The sequence below is a fragment of the Toxotes jaculatrix genome, chromosome 21 (genome assembly GCF_017976425.1).
Source record: "Toxotes jaculatrix isolate fToxJac2 chromosome 21, fToxJac2.pri, whole genome shotgun sequence".
In the NCBI taxonomy this organism is placed as follows: Eukaryota; Metazoa; Chordata; class Actinopteri; family Toxotidae; genus Toxotes; species Toxotes jaculatrix.
This window is the reverse complement of record NC_054414.1, coordinates 1,512,791-1,535,651: the sequence shown is the minus strand read 5'-3', so window position 1 is coordinate 1,535,651 and position 22,861 is coordinate 1,512,791. Positions and strand designations below refer to the sequence as shown.

Below are 22,861 nucleotides of genomic sequence, written 5' to 3'. Positions count from 1 at the left end.
TTCTGTCGGACTGGGTGAGGTTTTATGATACTGAAACACCTTATGACCCTGTGTTGCGTCACTCGTGATGTTTCTGAGTGCGTCAGCAAGCTCTGACTATTTTCTGTCCTCTACTTACTTCTCAGGGACAGAGACTCTATTACTTTGCATGCAGCTATTCTTTATACATGCTTTGCGTGTGTTACCTGGCATGTACTTATTCTCTATAGCGTGCAGGAGCTGCGCTTCGTGGACATGGGAGCAGAGGGCATGTGCCACCCGGTTGTTTCCCAGAGCACAGATTGCAGAGTACAGTCTGAGGGTATGGTAGTGAAACTTTAATAAGTCCCTCTGCTCCGACAGCTCCAGGACATCCACCGACCTGGACCACACACAGAGAGAGAGAAAGAGACTGCGTGAGAAACGAGGGAGCAGGAGGATCAAGGAAATGTGTGCATGTAGTGTATGCAAGTAGCTGTGTGTACCCCACCTGTTCTCCTCAGGTATGTGCAGAGACATGAACTGCAGAGGTTCTTTGCACTGGACTAACCAGCCATGCCTGTCATTCACTCTGGATGTGGACACCTGAACAAAGAAAAAAAAACAAAAACAGATAACTGTTAGCACTTCACAGGCAGCATACATTAAGTTTCATGCTATTTTCTGATGAGTACTTCTGGCCAGCGGCAACTGACTCAGGATCAGCTCGCTGTGAGGCACAGCAGCCCGTCTGTCAACCACGCATACTGTCTGTACTGTTGTACAGTTTGGAGGTAACATTAGATGAAATAAGCAGCTAATATCAGGAGCTCAGCATCATTTCCATACTCAGACGTAGGCAACAGAGTTTCAGATACACTTCTAGAAGGGGTCTCATGCTGAGAAGTAAGCTGAGTGTAAGATGGAAGCTGTGTCCCAGCTGTTAGCACATTCAATCACAAAGCCACGTCTACATTTTGGTTACCTTGAGGAAATGGTTGGGCACACGACTCCATAAAACAGGAGTAAGGAACTGCACATGAAGCCGTGGAGGGCACTGAGGGACAGGGTTCTTCCTCTCGCTCTTAAACAGACCGGCTGACAGAGGCATCACATTCTGATTGGAAACAGAGACGCGTGAGACGAATGTTACAGCAGCAGCAGCAGCAGCAGCACACAGGATGAGGCTGGGAGGGTCAGAAGAGCATTATTCCACACTGATGTGAGTTCACGGTCAGATCATTTTAAAACAGTCATGGAACAGATTCATATTCCACAGAGGGACTGTGTCTTCCCAACAGGGGACAGATTTATAGATGAGTGCAATCGTTTTGCTGTTGGAGCTTTTCCATGTGTTCACTCTGGTTTTAAAACAAACAGAGGGAGAGTTTATCTCTAAACAACTACATAATAAATATTACAGCTTCATTTTTAACTGAACAAAGATTTTTTTTTTAACCATTATAAACCGTCTGATGACTTTAAGAACAATGATTCAAATACTGTTAAATATTCCACGTGATTACAAATTTCAGCCAGACTGACCTCATCAAACATGTTTTTTTACCTGCTTCACATATTCATCATAATTTGTTACTATTTCAGTAAGAAACTTCATAATAATTCTTGTATTTATTTACAGTAAATCCTCTGTCTGACTTTATTCATTGTAAATTTTTCTATTTTAGTCATGTTCTCATGTTGTTTACATTTCATCTTGCTGAATATCACCTTTCCATGTCATTATAACTGAATTTACCTGCAGGTATCACTTTTTCCTCTCCTGACAGGATTTATTCACGTTTGTTATGACGTTGCTTTAATTAATTTTATTACGAAGCAGCTGTCTTTGTGTATGTGTGTCCTCCTCTCACCTTTATTCGCCCCAGCTCAAACTGGAAGACGTTGGGGCTGGTGGCTTTGGCAAAGACAGCAGGAAACAGCTTAGTACTGGGCTCCACCTGTGGAGAAGAAAGAGTGTTTGGTTATTAAAGTCAAGTTAAAGCTCCGAGTCTCTGAGTTCCAAGCTAATGTACGTCGCTGATCGGAGGGTCGCCAGTTCAGACATCTCACCTGGTAATATGTGCTGAGTTCTTTGCCGTTGGCAGTGAAGGTCAGGAGCCCATTTGTCGTGTCAACCAGACAGCCGATCTCTAAGCCGTTGTTGTTCCTCCCCTGACCAGGACTGCTGCTCTCTCCAGCCCACACCATGTAACAGTTACTGCGCTTTATACTGCAGGACACGGGATAAAGAAAAGCCAGTCAAGAATAAAACAAACAAACACACTCACAGTGGTCCCCTGTTTTAGTCGCACAACAACAAGCTCAAAGCGCTGGGTACACAGCTGAGCCAGTGACACCGAAGCATGACAACAACAGCTCAGCAAATGGAAAGACGCTTCTCCAGGAAGTCTCTTGTCAGACAATGGAACAGGTATGAACCAGTGAGGGAAACGTTCAGATCTATGCCAGCTGCCGTGCTCTTTAACTGAATGAGACGCACAGAGAGGCCTGTCTGTGGAGGGAAAGCCCGAACCTTGCGCTCACTGGGCAAGACTCTCTACTATGGAGACTTCAAAAAGCTGGCACATTTGTCACTAAGAGCTTTTTTGGAACAAAACAAAGTCACTGAAGAGTCTGTAAATCTAGAGACAAAGGCACTAAGTGGGCAACACTGCCTGTAAACGCTCCCCGATGATGGAATAGACACTGCAACCGCCGGTGGGGGAAACCTCCAACGCTCATCCTTTTATCAGAGCATGATTAAACTGCACATCTGTGCCCTTCATAAAATTGAAAGAAAAGAAGAATTTCGGATGGAACTTGACTGACCTCTCATGGACTTTGCCTTTCTCGTCTCCCAGGGTCACAGTGACAGTCCGGACCTTGTGCAGCTCGAAACCTGGGTCGTACTGATGGAAGTCAGAGGTGACCCAGCCTACCCACACACTGCTGGGCTCCTGACCAGGGAAGATCCGCACTGAGTAGTAGTGCTGCATAGAGAGAGGTGCCAAATTTAGTAGCTATAGACACCATATATTCATTCTGTAACATTTAGAATGCATTCATTTCAGAAACATCTTGTGCATCTGGAGTCTTACTTGCTCTCCTGGAGCAGGTAGCTGGCATCAGTACATATGTGTCTGAGTGTTTTATGCATTTTGATTTTGCATGTGTATTGCCTTACAGTGGAGGCTTGCATGAGGAATTCGTAGTCATCTCTGTCATCGGCCATCACTTCCTCTGACAGACGAGCAGACGAGGGGCAGCTGTTGTCTGGTTTGTTCTTCTTCAGCATGAACCTGGTGGAGCAGAGAACTGGTTTAGGTTTAAACACGGAGGTCACACACACACGATGAGTTGTCTTTATACGAGGAGACAGAGGGCTCACCGTTGTTTGAGCTTGGACGGCTTCTCCTGGTTATAATCTTTGTGGTTGTTGAATTCGTCCCTCTCGGGTCCGCTGGGACCGTTGTGACCGTGAGACGACTTCATCAGGACCTCGAAGTCCGATACGGTTTCGAAGTCCTCCAGCTCCTGCAGAACAGACACCGAACACGCCGCACACACGGTCGTGTGTATTTAGAATCTGAAGTACAGTTACATGTCTGGTCTGCCACAGTCTAAGAGTCAGTAATGATATTGAGCCAGTGTTTCACTTTATTTGCCCTGAGTTTCACACGATAGCAACATCTGCCCACTTATGTGATAATTAAGCAGGCAGCTATATTTGCAGCACTGGAGGAAACTGCTTTAAAACAGAGGGATTTGCATTTGAGTGTGCGCGCGTGTGTGTGTGTGTGTGTGTGTGTGTGTGTGTGTGTGTGTGTGTGTGTGTGTGTGTGTGTGTGTGTGTGTGTGTGTGTGTGTGTGTGTCTGTGTGTGTGTTTACCCTCTTTGGTGAGAAGAGGCTGCCGTTAGGCTGGGACCTGGAGAAGGACTCTACACACTCTATGGGCATGCTCAGTCTGTAGAAGGTAATGTCAGTGTAACTGTTCTGTGACCCAAACGACCTCTGGGTGACCTTTAGGCACGGACACGACTCCACCGTCCCGTCGATCCTCGTCACCTGCAAAGAAAAAGAATAATAGGAGAAAAATGACTGAGGTGGTCTGAGAAAGATCTTTACTGTCACGCCACTACCATTAAAAGTTGTGTCAAGGATCTATAGTAGCTACACCTGTAAGCTCCACGGTCTGAAGTGAGCACAGAGTCTGTTCTAGAGGACTGTCCTCACCTCTATGTGCTGGTGGTTGGGGGGGACAGGTACGAACTGAGGCAGCCTCTTGCTGAGCCACATGGTCACATCTCGGTTCATGTTGACGGCGAACGGCTCGTAGCCCTCCTGCAGGCCGCAGATGGTGAAGTACTTCAGACTGCTGACGTCTTTACCGAAGTTCATCCTCCCCACCTGACACACGCCCAGACTGCACACCGGAATAAAACCTGGGACGGACCAAAGAAATCATATACTCGGACTACACTTTTTTTTTTTAAAGTCATTATCCACCCGGTCAATGGAGTCATATAACCTGTGGATTCATAACCAAACCAGAATAACCCACAAACGATAACTACACTGCGGCTGCATGTTACACAGCTGACTGCAGGCAGAGCTGATGTCCTCTCATCTTCAAAAATGTTCAGACAAATGTGTCTTACATCAAAGGACAGAGATTAGATAGTAACACTGAGAGTTTTGTCAGATTTTAAGAAGGCAGTGAGATTTCGGTTCTGTAATGGACTCTTGATTCATTCAAGGGGTTTGGAAAAGAGCCAGAAGGATTTCTGACTGTTCTTTGGTGGAATTCATTTTTGTTTGTCTGATTTCATTTGAAGCCTTAACGGTGAGTTGTGTCTTTCCAGTTACAGAGGCATGCTTTGGTGTGTGTGTGTGTGTGTGTGTGTGTGTGTTGTCACTGACCTTCCCCAGTGTCAAAGTCCTTGAAGGCCAGCTCAGAGCCAGAATCATCCAGCAGCACCTCTCCATTGAGTGTGAACATCATGGTGTGTTCGTTCAGATCCACCATGCATCCCACCACGTCCCCTGTCTGCCAGGCACGCCCAAAGTGCTCGTTGCCCTGGTGCCAGCGCTGGACCTGGGATAAAAAAAAAACAAAAAAAACATTGATTTTGACACAAAGATTCACTACAAGGTTAAACCTCATCCTCGTAATGCAGACAAGATGGAGAAGAATTGTTTTGAACACAAAACAAAAAATCCAACCACCTTGAAGCCATCAAAGACAAAGGCCTGGTCATCAGATCCCAGGTCCTGGTCTGGGAGGCATCCTGGCCTGGCCCAGCCCACCCTCATCTCTCCTGCTGTCAGAACCTGGGGGACATGTAGAAAGAGGTTAATAGCTGCATCCTGTGGTCTGTTAAAGGTTTGGTGACAGGTTGGCTTTTTTTTTTTTTTTTTTCCCCCCCACAAAACAAGCGCGTTCCTGCCTGCAAATTTACGATGGATCAATAAACCCATTTACTACAAGATTTTTTTACTATGTCTTCACACCAGTGTGTTAGCCTGTCAGCACTGCAAAGCACAGAACGTGAAGCCATAAACTTTAAATTTGGAATGTACTTCAACCCTGGTTAAAATATTGAGGGAATGTTTTTTTTCTATAGAAATCATCACAGTAAGCTTATTTAGTAAGTACATTTCAGAGCAGTAGCATCATATTCTCACCTCCAGCTCAAAGTACCACTTCCCAGAATTCACACAGTAGGTTTTCTCTGCTCTGAAAATGCGGAACCTCTCAGCAGACATGTTGTTGAGGTCAGATTGCGCCGCTGGATGAGGGGGAGGCAGGGGGTGGGGGGTTGGGGGGGGGGGAGAAAATGATCTAATGAAAGATCTCAAGGATACATCAGCTTATACTGTGCTTTTGTGTAAATCAGGTGGCCATGTAAGAATGATAAGTCACTGAATGAAACGGTTCAATGGAAGGCCAGCATTGTACCATGGTCCTGGTCAGGAGCTTCCAGGTTATATCCGTATCCCAGCAGAGTCCTGACAGCCTCTCTCAGACTGTCTTTGTTGGACTTCTTGGTTCTCTCGTCCAGCAGAGTGTAGGGGACCAGACGAGGGTTTCTACGATTCTTCACATCCTGAAAACAGAAGCGCGAAGAAAAGAAAGGAAAGTTATTCAGTTATTCTGCAGGAAGCCAGCACTGGGTGGAGAGAGTGAGGCAAACGGTGAGACATTTGTTGTCTTTGTTGTTCAGAGATAACCATTGGTTCTACTCAATCACAACTGGGTCAAATGAGTGTTCTGTTTAATATTATCCACGAAACATCCAATCAGATTCTCAGGCTCATCAACAGGCTGGGAAAACGTGGCTCAGCAAACTTTCATCTCCAGCACAAAGAAAGAAACGTCAGCAGAGTGAAGGATGAATAAAGGAGGTTTGGCTGCCTCTTCATCTTTACTAGTTAACGACAGCTTGGTAGAAAAAAAATCATTTTATTCATTGTGCTGTTCAAAGGCTGCTAACAGATCAGATTAAAAATATATATGAATTTCGTTCATACTCCTAAAAGAATGAGGCCATTTGAGGCTCAGATCTCCCTTGTGATCGGATCACCTGAGACACATGTTAATGCCGGGTCTGAACCGGACCGGGTCTGAGCAGATTAGATTAGAGATACAGACATAAAATCTCCCACCTGTTGGATGCCATAGGTCCAGCCCTGTTGGATGCGATCTCTTGCCCAGACGTTGTGTGCGTTCTCAGCCAGTTTGTCCACCATGGCTTCCTGGGTGGAGGTCAGTTTGATGTGACTCAGGTCCAGAGGAGCAGGTTTATAACCACTGGACAACTCATAGCTGCACAGATAGAGTTGAGGCACTGAATCGTTAGCTAGCCTGCTGCTCAGCAACCTCTGACCTCTAAGAGTCTCTGTTTTAAATTCTGGTTCTGTTCCTGTTAATCATGTCATGAAACAGTCCACGGTCATCACTCTATCAGAACATCTTGAGAGCATCCTACTGCATCCCACCCTGGCCTGAGGTGACTTACTTTGGTGACAGTTTCATGCTCTTGACTTTCTCCACAGCATGTTCATCTGCTAGGCCAACATGGCAACCCAAAGCCAGGAGAGTTCTAGAAAACACACACACACACACACACGATTAAACACATAATATAGTGCTATAAATCCACATACTCCTACATTAACTTGGAAGCTTGCATAGCCCCAGTCTACATAGCGTTAATGTACAGCATCTTGCTTAATGTTTGCGACTGATCAGTATGTGATGTGTCAGTGTCCTATCTTATGTCGCTCACTGCACTGGTGCATTACTTGAGAGTCTCCAATGACATCTGTAAATTGTAGCTTCTCTCCTGTTCAGGAAGCTTGGAGAACTCCACCAGACAGGGGTGCTGCCGCTTGTTATCATCGCGCACCTGAAACACACACAGACACACACACACACACACACAAAAGCAAAGGTTAACACAGGAGGGGAGTCTGTTGATTAGCACTCTTTGATCTCAGGGCAGGTAGAAATCATAGGATGACAGTTACATCCATTTTTTTTTTTTTGTGTGTCTTCTCTTCTCTGACTGGTTTCATAATGGACTCTGGGATGTGATACACCTGGCCCCAGCTCCTGACTGGGCAACAGGTGAGGACCCACCTGGAGGCTGCAGATGCGCCAAAGTTGAAATAAAAGATAAAATGCCCTTGAGGTGGAAGACTGAGTGAGGTCAGTGAGGAGTCTGGGTGGCGAGATAAAGCTTCTGTTGTCCAGCATTAAAAGCTGCACAGCGGAGCTGTACAGTGTGCTCACTTCTCAATGATCAATACTTCATTAACAGGACTGAGATGTTTTGCCTGATACTCACTGTGCCGTAGGTCCAGCCCAGTTCTATCTTGTTCATCACCCACAGTTCGTGGATGTTTTCTGCAAGTTTCTCCCTGATTCTCTCCAAGTGAGGAGGCAGCACAATCTGTACTCACACACACAAACACACAGTTCATTTCCTTCTTCCACCTTATTAGAAATAACATCATGATAATGAGCTAAGCTTTAGAAATGTATTAGATTATTTCACAATTGAATGATTGTCTACTTCATTATGACTGATTTATTTAATATGTTCAGTTCCCATAAAAGTCCACTCTGCTGCTAACAACCCTTGAAACGGTGGACCCTACCTGGCTGGTGTCCACCGGTGTGGGGGTGAACGCTGCCTGGCTCAAGGTGACGGTGGGTCCCAGGAGGTCTCTGGCTGCGGTTTGGTCCTGACTGGCCTCCAACTTTAGTTTCTCCCTGGGCAACACTGCTTCATAGCAAGGAGCATAACCTGGAGGGGGGAGGAACTTAAACTCCCCGTGACGACCCCCGAGGAGAAAACGCACCCTGCAGCAGGACACAGGACAGGAAGAAGAGTTTGAAGGGAGGAATATGAAAAGAAAACATGATGAAGAATTAAGAAGGAGACATCATGCCATACCGGGTATGATTATTACATCAGATTAAAAAAAATTAAAAACTAAAATAATTGTGACTCAACAGGACACCATCACAAAAATATGAAACTTAAACCTATTGTGTCCATAGGAAAACGCTGACCTAAATGACCTGATGCTGGTTGTGCATTTGATGGTTACAAATCTACTGAATCTCCTCTGACATGTTAAAGGTTAAAGATAATAACTGGCTTTTCATTCGTGTGAACAGTTTCACTGACTTGACCCCGGCAGAAAAGCTGGCCACAGGGAAGAAGAGGCCGTCGGAGTTGAAGTTCTCGAACATGCCCTGAACCGGCTGGCCGTTGATCCTGAAGGAGATACTGGGCACGCTGAGGTCCAGGCAGCAGCTCACCACATCTTCTGACCTCAAGAGATGCTGATTGGGGGAGTTAACAGTCCGTGCAATGCAGCCTGCCAGAGGTTCGGTGGAAGGACAGTGAGGACATGAGTTTAAGTTTGGTTTGTGTTCAACTTCCAGTCTGCAAACATCTGCCTTTCCAACCAGTCTGACCAGTCAGTTACTATCTGATTGAACAGGAATTCACCTGAGTTCCAGTTTTTTGTGTAAATCAAGTATAATACTGTCTATGTGTAGAGCAGCTTGGAAAGATGTACAAGTATTATCTAGCTGGTTATTATATACTACTTATGTACCAAAGTAGTTACACTACCATCATCTTTCTCAATACACACACAGCTCACCTGACCAGAGATGGAGTCCATCAAAGCCGTAGGAGTAGAGGTCATCACCCACGCCGTTGCCCCCCCAGCCCTCCCCCCCGCTGGGGTAAGGCGCGTAGCCGTTGGTGTTGGCCCAGCCCACCCTGAGGTGAGTGGCCTCCGCCGTGACGAATGGCAACGCCTGATCCACGATCAGCTCGTAGTACCACTTCCTGTACTGAGCCGAACCATCACTGACACCCAGGAAGATGTTTGGACGCATGCTGGAAAGCATAATGAAGGAAATATCCATGCTGCGACTATCACAAAAGAAATTCCATTCATCTTTGTGTGTGTGTGTGTGCCTTTGCGTATACATACCTGCTTACGTGGTTGATCAGGCGGGTCTGCAGGAGCAGATCTCTTCCTGGCAGCAGGTTGTCACAGATCAGGTGCTGGTTGGAGCGTACCGCTACGCCGTGACACACACACAGCGAACACAACACATCCAGAACCTAAACATCAAACACAAACCAGAGGACGAGTCATTGTTGTGTTTCTATCGTTCTTACAGTGCAAACACTAAGCGTCACTCTGATTGAGCTGCACTGATTGATTTACTGTAATTGGACAGGCTGCAACTCTGTGTGTGCCAAAGAGCTTTCTGCGCCTTGAGAAATAATTCATGGTCATCAAACCCTGCTCAGGGAGCGTCCTCCAGGAATTTATAACAGGTCACTCTGCTTGAAGGATTTAAAACAAAGACAAGAGTTGAGAAATGGGTGTAAATTCTTCTAAAAATCATTGCTTCTGGCAGGCTTGTTCATCCAGCACCACGAGCTCTGATCTGCCCACAAATTCCTACAATTTGATTTCAGGATGTATAATGGAAGCCTTGACACGTGTGCAACTTTTGCTGTATGAGGAAATTATACCGCACATACGTCTATGTACATCTGTCAGAAAGAAGTGTCTGTACCTTGTGGTTGCGTCCATGTTTGTCCAGCAGAGATATAATGGATTTGATGTGTCCCTCTTTGATTATGTTCAGTGCCTCAGGACTCTCCACCAGCACACAGTGAAGCACCTCCAGTATACCTAGAAACGTAAGTAAATAAGAATGGATGAATGTTTAAACATTCAAAACAGAGGATCTCACAGAGTCAAGCCGGCCTACCAGAAGAGGCCTCCAGTTGCTCCAGTCTGCTGATCAGCCAGTCCAACGAGCCAGAAAACTGGGCACAGTTCTTCCTGTTTCCTCTGATCAGTGCAGCTGGGAGGAGGACAGAGAGCAGAAGAGAGGATGAATGCACAGACATTGTCAGTGGGTTGATACCTGCACACTTTTTATTTTTTATTAGCTATATATTTTACCTAATCTTTCTACTCTGAATTCTCATCTCTTTTTGTGAGCATGTTTTCAAGCTGCTGTAAACAGGTGACACAAAGGAAGGACCAAAATGGAGACACTACTGGACGGACTGATGATTGACAATGTCTTTTATTCAAAATCACTGGCATTAAACTCAACAGCAAACTCATGGAGTTCTTACTTGGGGTGAGCAAGACAAAGGAGGTTAGTCCATAGGAACACAAGGATCAAGCACAGGAGACAAAACCATGAGAGACAAGACCAGCAGCAGGTGATACACATTAAGGAGGGGCAGACAATCAACAAGGCAGGAAACATGACAAAGACAGGAAGTAGACTACGAACAGATACACAAGGCACAGGCCTTCAAATTAAAACAAAGAAAACTGAACAAAACCTACAGAACCCAAACAAGAGTCCTCAGACAGAACATAAAGATTTAAACCAAGTCCAAAACCATCCACAAGGATTTGAGACAGTCACCAAGGGACTGATCATAACAGAACATCTGCATCTTGTCCACAGACAGAAAGACAGACACACGCCTTCAGAACTGCCTCAGTGGTAGTTCCTGTGCAACAGGTGTCTCCAGGACCACATTATGCCATGATGACAACTTGCACTTATATCATTGTGAGGACAGTCATGGGGCACAGCAAGTTAAGAGTGCGGCTTTGGACCGCTCAGAGATCGGAGGGTTGCCGGTTCGAAACCCTAAAACCTGATTCTAATCTTAACCCTAAAACCAGGTCTTAACCCTCAAACAGCCCTTTGAGCCCCTTCTCAAAAGATTCTCACTCCGTAAGGTCTATGCTCCAAGTGGTCTTCACAAAAATAGTACACACACAAACGCACACACACGGCAGCCATGCTAATATGCAGCTGGTGAAAATGTGTGTGTGTGTACCCAGTAGTTGGTAGAGGGAGTTGAGGATGGAGCTCCAGGCCTCTCCTGCCTCCCTTCCTACTGCCTCAGCAAAATGAGCCGCACTGCTGTAGACGTGAAGCCGATCGATACACTCCAGTACCAGGCTGATCATCCCCTGCAGAGACAGAGACGGGGTGGTTTTTACTGGTTTATTCAGCTGGAGTCAGAAAAATGCTCTTAATTATAATCAAATTAAGTGGACAGGAGAGAGAGAGTGAGAGAGTCCAATTGTTCACAGGACAGGCAGACATTCCCCACCTCCTCCTGAAAGAGGTTCTGTCGGTTCTTCAGAGCTCTCAGTCGGTTCTGCTTGTCTTCGTGCTCCAGGTGATCTCCAGGAGGTTGGAAGTAGCCGATCAGATCCTGCAGACTCAGGCTGACCGAATCTATTGGTAGATCTAATGTTGAGCTCTTCCCCTTTTTCCTCAGTGTGTCCAGACCCCTGGGGCATATAAAAGAGAACACTTCAGTGACAGGCTTCATCATGGAAAATTAGTGTTCCACCAAAGGTCACAGGTGGAAACAGGGAGCTTTAATGGTCTAACTGATGAGGAAGGTCTTTGTTATGTGATTTAGGCTAAACTGATGGTGAAATCCATCCATATGATGATTGACATGTATTTATATAGTATTGCATGGGAACAGTTGAACTCAGCTGAGTTGTACATACAGCGTCTTGATGAACAGGACTGCTGGTGTGTGTAATGAAATGTGAATCAGATAGTGCAGCTCAGCTCCTCCCAGAGATACTGCATATTACACTTCTCAAAGAGGGAGTTTGCTCTGTGTGCTTTTAATGAATTACTATCAGTATCTTGCTTCATGTTTACTCCTGAGCAGCCACCATTTCCCCCGAGGTTCATTTTTTGCCGCCACAGGAATTTCGCAAATCTTTCTTCACATTGGTCGGTGCAGTCACATTATGCTGCCACATGATCATTGCGTGAACAAGACTGCCGGAGAGGTTGCAGCATGCTTGTTGTATAATTAATGCACATTAGTGTAATGTCCTCTGAAGTAATGGAAACATGGCTCTGTGTGTGTGTGTGTGTGTCTGTGTGGTAAAACACCTGATGAAGAGATTGAACAGAAAGACAGTACTACGGATGACTCTGGCAGTGCGACTCTCCTCATGCTGCGAGCGAGACAGCGTCAGCCCATCGTCCATGTGACCCTCGTGGTGCATGATGGCCTGGAAGAAGAAGTGAGGTTTTGAAAAACATTGAACTCTACTCTTAACATAACACTTAATCCAATTACACAATCTTCAAATGGCTGTAGAATGTTCTTTTCTTGTGAGACTATTGTGTCAAAGTTCTTGGACTGAATCAAGAAGTGAGACAGTGACAGAGACAGTGTCGCCCTGCGGTTGATGTCGAGGTCATAAGCTCTCGCCTTCTTCATCTGCTGCTGCTTCTCTTGTCACATCTTCTTCTTTGGTAAACAGTAAACCAAAACAAGGACTGTAGGTACAAGAATGGGAATTTAAAAAAAAAAATCAGTATGGTTCAGCATGGTAAGGTACCTTTCTCTGTACTCCACCCATGCGTGCACACTTGGCATCAACCGTCTGGTATGTGAGCCACAGGCAGGTGTCAACGTGTTGGATGTAACACACGGAGTCGCCATATTTAATGTCAGGAACACCCATCCCATCCACCTCCTTCTTCACACCTGGGTCCAGCTTTTCCTGAAGTATAAAGACAGAGAGGAAAACTGTCATTTACACTGACTAAACCTTACATGACGGACACGACAGGGCTGATTTAACAGGTATCAGAATTCTGTGATTTAACAGATTTAGCTAAACACACTCAGCACCATATTTCTGAGAACAAACACAAACAGGGCCTCAGTGGATATGTCTGATATATACTTAAGGCTTTTATATTTCTTTTTTCATATTCATATTTCAGTCTCTCCAAAAGACTGGAGTCGGGTAAAATAAAAATATATAAATAACAACAAAGCTGTCATTGTTCTCACATTCTATCAATGGTTCTGCCAGTTTCCATGTTTTCATTCTCACTGACTCTCATGTCATGTTCATACCCAGTCATGTCCCCTCTGTCCGCTTACCCGCCTCTGCAAACACCTGCTTCCATTTTTCTACTCATCCCCTCTGTCCACATACTGTACATGTCAGACTGTTTTCATGCTCACTGCCAAGCTCTCCAGACCTTAGTGTGCTTATCTGCCTGACTCCTGGTCGCCTGCCTGTCTGCTTGACTGTGACTCTGCCTGCTGCCTCTTTGTACTGTTTTGTGCCTGCCTGGTTTCTTCGCCTGCAATCAGTGTCTCTGCTTTGCTTTTGGGTTCATACAGATGATAAACTGATTAGCTGATTGAGAGAAAATCAGCAACAATGCTGACAATTATCTATTTAAATCATATTTTTAAAAAGATCAAAGATCAAAAATCACTCTAAAACAAATTTATATGAATTGTTAATCCCTTATCAGCCACAGTGCAGGCTCAGACAGATGTCCTTGGGCTTAGGTCACCTAGGCTGTGTCTCCTTCCCACGATGTAACAGACATTCAGTATTCCATGAGCAGTAAATTGAGATTTTCAGACTCTAACTCATTATGATTTTGCAATATCACTGTCACAGTTGTACTTCCTCATCTATAAAATGTGGAGTATTGCATTGTGGAAAAACTTGCCTATGTATGGACACAACATTTTTTTTTTGTTGCATTGTTCCATACATTTTGTTTTGGGATTATAGAGTGGATACATTTACGCACTCAGAATTTGGAAACATAATCTGTGTGAGTGTGTGGGGTAAAAGTACCAGGATGTATTGTAGTAACATACTGTACCAGGATGGTGTACACAGACATGTGATCCTATCAAAATATGTCTTCAGTACAGAGATTTACCCTCCATTACAAAGCTGTAATACAGTACAGTGTAGCCTTCACAGACAGTGTTGCGCAGCTTGTACCTTAGAGGACCTGAAGCAGAAGGCTGTAGACTTGACATCAGCTTTCTCTTTGTCCATCAGCAGCAGAGACTTGTCTTCTATCAGACTCAGATACTTCCCCGTGGTTACGTGTCTCAGTCTAAACGGCTGACCCCAGCGGATGTGACTCCCACTCCACCTGGACACAAACACAGTCAGAAGGCATAAATGCTAAAGGCAGCACACAGCAGACAGACAGACAGACAGACAGACAGACAGACAGACAGACAGACAGACAGACAGACAGACAGACAGACAGACAGACAGACAGAGCAGCTGGTGAACACAGTCTGGTTTATTTTTTGGCTGCCTAGAGGCCAAAGTGAATTAATGCGATTTTAAATGATTTGCTTGAGTTGGGTTAAAATTTAAACTGAAATATGTTGCATGTTGGACCACCTGGCCTGTTTGATATCTGCAATCTACATATCTACATATATACACACACACACACACAATTTATTTATTATTATTTGTTTTGACTTGTGATCCACTGTGCAGCTATATTATTCAACTCACGAGCATATCTACTACTGAAATACACTGGAAACTACTAAAGTCTATTAGTGCTGCCGGTGAAGCAGAGCCACTGCTTATTTTACTGCATGTTTACAACGTGTGTGTGACAGAAAACCAAAAGTTATGTTACCAAATCAGAATCAGAACAACATCATTGATCCCTGCAAGGGATTAAAAAAACGTATAAAAGTAAAAACTATAAAATAGTAATAATGATAAACACACAGTAAATGAATAGAAAAAAATGTACAGAAAGAAATGTGTCCAGTGTCACATGACTTGAAGTGCCCGGAGACCAGAAGGGACTGGGTGCAGTGTCTGGAGTCTCATGGCAACACAGCAGATGTCCTTCAGTATGTAGTATGGACGTAGCCCCACAGCTAACAGTTCACTGTCTGGGCTGCAAAAAGGTTTGTTTACGGCAAACTTTTAAGTCTCAAAATTTTTATTCAGCTTTGTTTCACTCCATATTTTTCCCCTGGTCATCCACGACCCCCTTGCAGTGGCCCTATACACTCCCAGGGGGGGCCCCTCCCGCCAGTTTGAGAGCCCCTACTTTGCCGTAATGTGCACCATGTGTTGTTCATAAGAGTGACAAGCCTGTCGCCTCTTTCCTTACAGATTTATTTCTGAACCATCTGAAAGCCATCAATGGAGGCAAAGGGATCCAGAGTATCTTCCTGTGGTCGGGGCTGCTCGCTTTGTCATCTCACTGTCTCACTGGCATCAGTGTGATCAGCTGCTCCCCGGTGTAAACAATGTGACCTTGGAGTTGCTGTGCAACGGTGGAACGGGCTGAGTGGTATTTTTGTCAAAAAGGTAGCTGAATTAAAGAAGTAACTCCACAGACCAAAACTCTCTCTACTTACACATCTAGAGAGGGCTCAGACATGTTACTGGTAAAAAAAAAAAAAAAAAAAAAACTTTAACAAGTGTTACAGAGGAAGAAAGTGAAAAAGTGGGGGAAATAAGAAAAAGAGCAGGAGCAACTGCAACAGGCAGCATGCAGGGTTTATCCTATCACTTCCACCACTGAGATATGGAGTATAATTACAAAGGAGCATTACTGCGACCATTCAGTCAGCTTGAAGCAACTGAGAGCTGCTGCGTGGTTAGCAACCTGGAAACCATTTCTGCTGTTGTTACCTAGCAACCGACTGAAATCATTTAAAAGCTGTTGATGCACACCGTGGGTAGAAGTTGTAATATTTTTAAGGTGTACTCCAGCACGCTGCTGCCCACGGTACAGTAAGTGCTATGAAACCATGCTAGACTCTTTACACGGTGAGGAATCCCCAATGGCAGCAAACAGCTTTGACAGAAGATTAATAAAAAAAACACAGTAACATGTATTGGTGAACATATTTGTATGTGTGTACAGCAGTGTGTGTGTGTGTGTGTTGTACTTACACAACCCGCAGTGTCTCCAGCCTCCACAGTGACCTGGCATGACTGGACACTGCTCCCCCCTCATAGTGCACTGCCCTGGGGGTAAAAAAATGAAACAACCGCACCTTTAATCAAATTATATACGAAAGTACTGCTGCTTTATGATTCTACTCTGCTACTCTTCAAGGTATTGTTTAACAACATGGCTGTCCCTTTTGGGAACCTCTTAAAACTATAATTATTCACCGTCCTCTCCGTCTCAGCCACAGCAGAGGACTCAGCCTGTAATGGGAGTTGTTACTCACTCTCCCTGCAGGCCACGGTAATTTTCTTACAAAAGAAGCTGAACACCGTACGTCGGATGGTTTGAAGTGGAGGGTGAAGGAGAGGCAGGCAGCAGAGGTGACACTGAAATGACGTTTGTTTCCATTTCAGACCATGTCCTTTTATTTCATCCCTGTTTCTATCTTTATACATTCCAAATCTGTGAGACTGTTGTTCATTTGTCATGTTAATTATTCCAGAAGATCAGATGTTGGATCAGTCATGTGATGACCTGAGAGCTGCTCTTCAAAGTGACTGTTACACCTGGCAATGCTTGCACTCAGACAACAACTGTTTTACTTAAGTTGGTACTGTACATCTTAAGTAAAAGTAAGTCAGTAAATAAGTAAATATGGGTCCTGGTCTAAGAAGTTAGACAAATCTTCACTTTGTTTTTTGACTCATCTAATGGAGCAGAGAATATATTTAGGCTGTGCAGTGAAGTAATGACTGCAGCAGCCGACCGGCACCAGCTGTTTCATTTGCACTCCTGCTGCATTCGTGTCATATGGTAACAACCAAAAACATTCCAACTTGTAAACAGTGTTCAAACCAACTTCCAGCCCATAATTGCAAAAGCAAGAGCCAAGATTAATAATTAATAATACTGAAGCGAGCGATCACACATGGATGCCTCAGACCCAAAGACTGTTCGTTGAAGATCGTTAAACCCAAAGGTAAGGGATAAAGTGCAGTGCTTTTAACGTCTTACTCGACTAAATCTGCAAATGTACAATCGACCCCATAAGAAGGATTAAATACCTGGGTTCCCCACCAGTCAGTTAGAAATGCACTGAAAGAGAACTGTGGATCTTGTCCCCCATCATACACTGGGGGGTCACCTTACAGCCAGTATAGACAGGAGGGACTTTAAAAGCAACATCATTATCCATGATCACAGATGTCAGGCTTTGTGTTGGCAGGCAGCCCAAAAAGGAGCCAGACTATGCTGAAACTGCTTTTTCATCAGCTGAGACATGGACAAAATACAGACGCTCAGTCCAGAACCTAAACTCATCTGTGAATATACCTGGTCAAAAAAAAAAAACCTGAGCATGTTGTTTTTTTTCTGTCTAGCGTTTTGGTGCTGAAGGATTAGAAATAGTAGTTGGTTTATTTTTCTAATTTAGCAAATTTAGGTCTTTGGTTGTAAGGTAAAAACTCTTAACTGATACTTTTGTGTGTAATCTGATCGATATATATAAACACAATCAGTGCTGAAAAACTACTTCACATAAAACCATAGCATTTAAATACTGTTAATTACATGACTTTGAGTCTTGAGCTCATAAATCAACCCAGCTGTAATTATGGGTTACACTTTACCTCCTCTGCTCGTCTCCGTGTTCCCCAGATGGAACAGTCAGACACTCGTCCATGTGACCGTGAAGGAGGCGCAGGACGTCCCCTCCTATCAGGAAACCTGCAGACGGAGAGAAGAAAGGGAGAAAAGGGGGAAAAAATAAAAAAAGGAGCAAGGACAGGCAGAAGAGGGGTGAGACAGAGTGAAGGAGGAGGACAGTTAGTGGGACTCAACGCATGAATTATACTCCAGAGAAAGAATCAGTCAGGTTTGAAGAAGCAGAATTAGTACCTTAGTCTTAGTACCTTGCCTACACTTTGCTAATTCTGGAGATGGCTTCAGTGTTCTGATGAACCTGGCTGCTAACGTGGGAGGAGGGCAGCAGGGATCAAGTGCAGCAGGGTAATTATGGCATTATGACAAGGATTTCCACTTCTGAAACCCACCTGTTCACACATATAAAGACCAGCACACCTGACTGCCCAAATGGCCGACACCTGTGGGAGAAAGGTACTTCCTGCTGCAGAGGCCCAATTCCATCCTACATACATATTTGTTTGGACGTTTTTTTTTTTTTTCATGTGTGCTGGTGATATACACTATTCTCCCACAATGCATTGCAGAAAAGGAAGCGCTAACGCCTGCAAAACATGTGAATAAATTATCAATGGCGGTAAATAGATCCAGAATGATTAGAACGTAGTACACGCTGAGTTTAATTAAAATGTAAATTAGATTTGGGACTCAGTAAGTCAGAGGCGATTCACTGAGCCACAAAGTTAGTTCTCACTTCACCTGAATACTGAACACTACTAGATCAGCTCCTGAGTGTTTGTGTAAACATGGTGCATGTAAATTCGACGTCACAAATTTGTACAAAAAAAAACAAACAAAAAAACATACTGAGCCACAACAGAAACACAAAGGAACACACACCTTGTGCTACTTCACTGCCGGAACAGATCGGAGCCACGCTCCACAGAGTCTGCTGGAAGGCTGCATCCACATGGAGACTGCCGTTACCGTAGGACAGATGCTGCAGGAAGAGAGACAGGACGACTTAGTGACAAACCAGACTGAAATACACACTAAGTCAGTACTTAGTAAACCCACCTCTCTGGCAGATATCACAGCTTGAAAACATTTTTTTTGCAGCAGCTAAGCGTCTTTCTGTTCTAGAAAGACTCTTCAGGCTGTGAGATATTTTAGTCTGTCCTGCTCAGACATCATGTCTAAGATCTACCCACGGATTGTCAGTGATGTTCAGGTCAGGGAGCTGTGGGCGCCGTTCCTAAAGCTTTCTGCTTGTGTTTACTGAACTAGCTCATGGTGGATTTTGAGGTCTGACTTAGATTATTGTCCTGTTGTAGAAGCCAGCCTCTTTTCACTTCCACTTTCAGGACATCTGCATCCAGTATTTTAGAGGGAACCCATCTGTGCAGTGATTCCTGTGCCACTGGTTGCTAGCTGAATACCCCCCCCCCCCCCCCCCTCCGCCCACCAACGTTTAACATTTGGCAAAGCGGGCTTTTCATCAAACGCTGCTCCTTTCTCGTCCAAACACACCTCTGCTGATTGCGGCCAGAGAGCTTAGTTCTAAATTCATTTTGGAGCACTCAGTTCCGAAATAACTCCGGCTTATCCAGACGTTGCTTTTCAGAAGGGAGCCCGAAATTTTGTTAATGAAATAAAAAAAACAACAACAATGCATTAACATTTGAAGAGAGGCTCACTGTTTATGTCTGTTTGCTGCAGGGGCTGCATTTACTCAAACAAAATCAACATGGGCATATGTCATTTGCCTAAATGTTTGCAAAGTACAAATGAATACAGATGAACAACAGAGCCCGGCATATTGTCCAAACAGGCACATGTACACATGCTGTATGTGGATAAACTGCCAGAGGTTTTAGAGAAGTTTTTAAATCAAGCCTAAATTTGGGTTAAGCTTACAAAGCTGTGCTAAATGTGGCTAATTTTTCATGATTTTTATATAAAAAAAAAAAAAAAAATCAGAATTTACTATATTAATAATGTTGTACTTCTGTAATATTGTAGACTAGGCAACGTTCCTTTGGAAACTGGTATAAAATCTAAATCATGAATGAATCTACACCACTGGAGAGGTACTCTAAGTACTACAGAGAAGGCTCTAATGGCATATGATGGATGTTGATTGGTAGTTCATCCAGTGGTGAATACATATGTGTGAATATCCCACTGGCTTCTATGTACTGTATGTGTGTGTACAGTGTGTGACTGGTTGTCTCTTCTGCCATACTTCACAAATCTTTGTCCTCTTTTGTTCATATAAGAAAGAATGAAGAGGAGCAAAGAAAGGAGCAGTAAGAAGGAGAAAGGGATGGAATGAAGGGGTGAAGGAAAAAAGTAAGGAGGAAAGAAGGAAGGAAGGAAGGAAGGAAGCAAAACACAAATGTTCCCATACACAGCTGCTACTGACCAGGTATCTTTCAGAGGAGACGCTGACCAGGATGAGATCATCTCCCACTCTAACCTTCTCTCCCTCTGAGCGCTGCTTTGATGCTGGATGAATGGTCCACCAGCAGGCCTCGCCTACACACACACACACACACACACACACACACACACACGTAGGAACACACAAAACAAGCCATAGCTCAGAAAAATAAAGCAGAAATGTGTCCGTTAATCACACACTCATTTAGCAGCCTTAACTCCTGTGATACTACCTATCACCTCAGTTTGTGTGTACTGATTTCGGTAGCCTAGATTTTGCAGCTGTTCTTCTTCTACTGCAGTTTGCACCATCTTTACGGAAGCAGGTCAAGAACAAGAATAGTAAGGGCGGTGTACTTTGCAGCAGCGTGTTGTTTTTGACTTTGACTTTCTAAAGTGAAAAACCACTGTGCAGAAGCAGCAGGTCAGGAGTTAGACTGTAATCTGGTAGACACACACAGAGACAACCTGATGGAATAAGACGAAGGACAGTCAGTCCACAGCTTCAGACCAAACTGAACCAGAATGGAACTCATTTCCTGCTAACAGAGTCAGGTTACTTTAAGCCCTGCTCTGAGTTAGCTTCATTCAGGTACTGAAGGTCTGATGCGATCAAGATTCCTCAGAATCTTAAAGCTGTCTGTGCTTAATTTAAATAATCATACTGTTATTGGTGTTCTTACTAGTTATTATGTTATGTTACACAAAAAATAACAACATTTCAACAACTCATTTCTTGCCTTGATGAAATTGCGTTTCAACTTTTTGTAATGAGTTCACAGAAGCACTTCTATGAGAAGGTCTATAACCAGTCTGAAGGTGTTCTGCTGGCAGTGCAGTTTCTTTGCTGGGACCAGTTTTACACAGAGTCCCCCAGGAATTCTACTCTACTTAAGACACCTGAGTATTCTTTTTGCAAAGCTGTAGAGGTAACGCCGCGGGGTGGAGCTGTGGACTAGTGTGACACAAAGCAGATACAGCTGTGTGAACACTGTTAATAGAAGGAAACAGTAGTGCTGGCCCGTAATGAAAGGTTGAGTATTTTCTATAGGTATTTTTTTGTTTACACTGGTACACACTGCCTCCAGGAGATAGCCACATACTGCACTCCAAAGTGAGACATGACTAACGTTTTCACTTATCACACCTACTTGGTTTTTATATGTTAACTGAACTTCTGGGGCGGCACAGTGATGCAGTGGTTAGCACTGTCGGCTCACAGCAAGAAGGGTCTGGGTTTGAATCCACTTTTCTGTGTGGAGTTTGCATTGTGAGATGTGAAGATCGGGTTAACTGGCGACTCTAAATTGTCCATAAGCATGAGTGTGAATGGTTGTTTGTCTCTATATGTCAGCCCTGTGATAGACTGGAGACCTGTTCAGTCAACTGGGATTGGCTCCAGCCTCCCCCGTGACACTTGGCTGTGTTACAGGATGTAAACTGGTTATTAACAAGAATTACTTAAACATAAATGACTAAATCTGTTTTTCTGTTTATGCTTAATTCTGTTAATGCTAACTGATTATTCAGTGTAGATTTGACACAATTCACACAAAAAAAGAGAGTTAGTCAAATTGTCGGCTCTTCTCAGGTTCTCAACTCAACAAGAAGTGGCTGGAAAATGTTCATTTTAATTTTCAGCCTCCTGAGGGAAATAACTGACTCTTTAGCTGCCACATGCTCCACTGTGTTAGTGTCTAAATGTGTCTGTCTGCTGTTTGAAGCTGAGCAGGTACTTTAACAGTGGCTTTTTATAGCTTTCTCTCTGAAAACAGCTGCCTGCTGCAGCTGGAAACCAGGTTTACATCACGCGCTGTCATTTGACTTACTATTCATACAGAAATACGGATTAGAGCAGCTTTAAAATTTAAGTCCAGCGGTCAAAGGGGTAAATATCAACATTATTCAAACACTGTGATTGTAGAGATCCACACAGGTACAGACACCTGTACTCCTACCTGTGGTATCTTCCTGCAGCCCCACATCAAAGGCCAGTTTGTCTGTGGATGAGCGTGAGGTCGACAGACAGCACAGGTACTAAACAAAAGAATTACAATGAATTAGACCCAGTTAATACATCAGATCATCTGATCATCTGTTAACTACAGTGCCCCCCCACCATTAACACACACACACACACACACACACAGTACAACAGGGCCACCAGATCCCCTAGGTCAAGCCTTCAGGCCTGTAGTGTTCTCTCAGTGTACACCACACATCCACTCATGCACTCACCCGGTTGTGGAGAATATGGTGGAGGATGACTCATCTGACCATCATCATCATTTTTGCACCACCATCACACCAATGCATGAGCATCAGTCATCAAGTGTGTGCTGCTGACCAAAGTTTCTGACCCTGTTTACGGACGTCCTTCTCATAGCTGTAAATGCAGATGTCCCTTCAGTCACCGTCCCTGTCGAAGCACTAACCCGCTGAACAGTCTCTGTGACTGAAGCTCCTCCATCTGTGCC

At 44.3% G+C, this 22,861-nt stretch overlaps 1 protein-coding gene across 1 annotated transcript in view; it reads right to left on the bottom strand.

The window, feature by feature from the left end:
- The window catches only part of ryr2a (ryanodine receptor 2a (cardiac)), a 109,148-nt gene that overhangs the window by 40,222 nt on the left and 46,065 nt on the right, over positions 1-22,861 (bottom strand). Inside the window, exons 6-39 of the mRNA XM_041029386.1 lie at positions 22,343-22,421; positions 20,368-20,480; positions 18,843-18,942; positions 17,930-18,026; positions 16,301-16,375; positions 14,354-14,510; positions 12,929-13,093; positions 12,474-12,595; positions 11,662-11,845; positions 11,383-11,518; positions 10,281-10,376; positions 10,083-10,201; positions 9,485-9,618; positions 9,146-9,387; positions 8,662-8,854; positions 8,126-8,330; positions 7,813-7,917; positions 7,268-7,371; positions 6,982-7,065; positions 6,629-6,788; positions 5,922-6,069; positions 5,648-5,751; positions 5,189-5,293; positions 4,883-5,057; positions 4,196-4,404; positions 3,851-4,027; positions 3,350-3,495; positions 3,146-3,260; positions 2,791-2,951; positions 2,032-2,191; positions 1,833-1,919; positions 944-1,075; positions 470-564; positions 186-361 (exon numbers count right to left, since the gene is read on the bottom strand). Coding sequence (XP_040885320.1) covers positions 186-361; positions 470-564; positions 944-1,075; positions 1,833-1,919; positions 2,032-2,191; positions 2,791-2,951; positions 3,146-3,260; positions 3,350-3,495; positions 3,851-4,027; positions 4,196-4,404; positions 4,883-5,057; positions 5,189-5,293; positions 5,648-5,751; positions 5,922-6,069; positions 6,629-6,788; positions 6,982-7,065; positions 7,268-7,371; positions 7,813-7,917; positions 8,126-8,330; positions 8,662-8,854; positions 9,146-9,387; positions 9,485-9,618; positions 10,083-10,201; positions 10,281-10,376; positions 11,383-11,518; positions 11,662-11,845; positions 12,474-12,595; positions 12,929-13,093; positions 14,354-14,510; positions 16,301-16,375; positions 17,930-18,026; positions 18,843-18,942; positions 20,368-20,480; positions 22,343-22,421 — 4,660 coding nt within the window. The remainder of the gene's footprint in view (positions 1-185; positions 362-469; positions 565-943; positions 1,076-1,832; positions 1,920-2,031; positions 2,192-2,790; positions 2,952-3,145; positions 3,261-3,349; positions 3,496-3,850; positions 4,028-4,195; positions 4,405-4,882; positions 5,058-5,188; positions 5,294-5,647; positions 5,752-5,921; positions 6,070-6,628; positions 6,789-6,981; positions 7,066-7,267; positions 7,372-7,812; positions 7,918-8,125; positions 8,331-8,661; positions 8,855-9,145; positions 9,388-9,484; positions 9,619-10,082; positions 10,202-10,280; positions 10,377-11,382; positions 11,519-11,661; positions 11,846-12,473; positions 12,596-12,928; positions 13,094-14,353; positions 14,511-16,300; positions 16,376-17,929; positions 18,027-18,842; positions 18,943-20,367; positions 20,481-22,342; positions 22,422-22,861) is intronic.